The sequence below is a fragment of the Nematolebias whitei genome, chromosome 5 (genome assembly GCF_014905685.2).
Source record: "Nematolebias whitei isolate Nwh7 chromosome 5, NemWhi1, whole genome shotgun sequence".
NCBI lineage: Eukaryota > Metazoa > Chordata > Actinopteri > Cyprinodontiformes > Rivulidae > Nematolebias > Nematolebias whitei.
The window spans coordinates 1606904-1607981 of record NC_056502.1 but is presented as its reverse complement, the minus strand read 5'-3'; the positions used below and the strand labels follow the sequence as shown (position 1 = coordinate 1607981).

General features: G+C 46.8%; 1 protein-coding gene across 1 annotated transcript in view; it reads left to right on the top strand.

Annotated features, from left to right (window-relative positions):
* atp2c1 (ATPase secretory pathway Ca2+ transporting 1) overlaps positions 1–814 on the top strand; it is a 39462-nt gene extending 38648 nt beyond the window's left edge. The window contains exon 27 of the mRNA XM_037676055.1: positions 392–814. Coding sequence (XP_037531983.1) covers positions 392–513 — 122 coding nt within the window. The 3' untranslated portion in view covers positions 514–814. The remainder of the gene's footprint in view (positions 1–391) is intronic.
* Positions 815–1078: the final 264 nt, after the last annotated feature.

Sequence of the window (1078 nt, the reverse complement as noted above, 5' to 3'; positions counted from 1 at the left end):
ATGAATGTTTCTGTTAATTATTATTTTATAGATGAATGTTTCTGATCAATTATTATTTTATAGATGAGTGTTTCTGATCAGTCCCTGAGACGACTTCTGTTGTGACCTGGAGACAGAAATGAACTGAAGTGACTGACAGGAAGTGTTTTGAAATTTGTAGCAAAGACGATGAGACCATTGAGCAGTTGCTGTTTTCTGTATGAAATGTTTGACCTTTGACCTGTTGTCATTGGTGTCTGTGACCTTTGACCTGTTTGTGCTTGTGACCTTTGACCTGTTGTGTCATTGGTGTCTGTGACCTTTGACCTGTTTGTGCTTGTGACCTTTGACCTGTTGTGTCATTGGTGTCTGTGACCTTTGACCTTGTGTTTCTGTGCTCTTGGTCTTTCAGACCTGCTGTTCCTGGTGACCTTGACCTCCTCGGTGTGCTTCGTGTCAGAGATCATAAAGAAGGTGGAGCGGCTAAGGGGAGCAGAGAGACGCCCCCCCCCTGACTCCTCCCTCAATGTATGACCCCTCCCCCTCCATCTGTCTTTTGTGAGGGGTTTGGAAGAAGAGGATGATGAATGTTGGAGGATCACACGTCTGACGGCACTGACTCATTCAAACTACAAAAACTTAGTTTTTTCCTGAGATCCTGAGCTGGGTCTGACTCTCTGGTCTGGGACTGGGGGGTCCTCCTGGGTTACTGGACTGGGTTTCTCAGCGAGCTCAACTTGCTGCTCTTTGAGGATCAACTGAAACTTTCGAGACAGATTTCTACTTGGGTTTTTTAATGTGGGACAGAGTTCAGTTTCCTCTGTGGGTTTTACTGCTGAAGGTGGAGGGGTTTTACCTCCTCTGAGGGTTGGAGGTGGGGGGGGGTTACCTTCTTTAAGCTGCAGGGTGACGGTACGTCTCGCCCCAGCAGAAACCCATCCAGGCTTCGGCCTCTTAAAGTTAATTTAGTCTTTATTTAATCTGAAGACGCATAACGGGACGTTCCACTGTTTTCTGTCTCCTCATCACATCTGGATAAACAGCTGGAGACATCTGTCCTGCTGAGGTTGAACAGAACCCTCAGCAGGTGTGGAGAAGC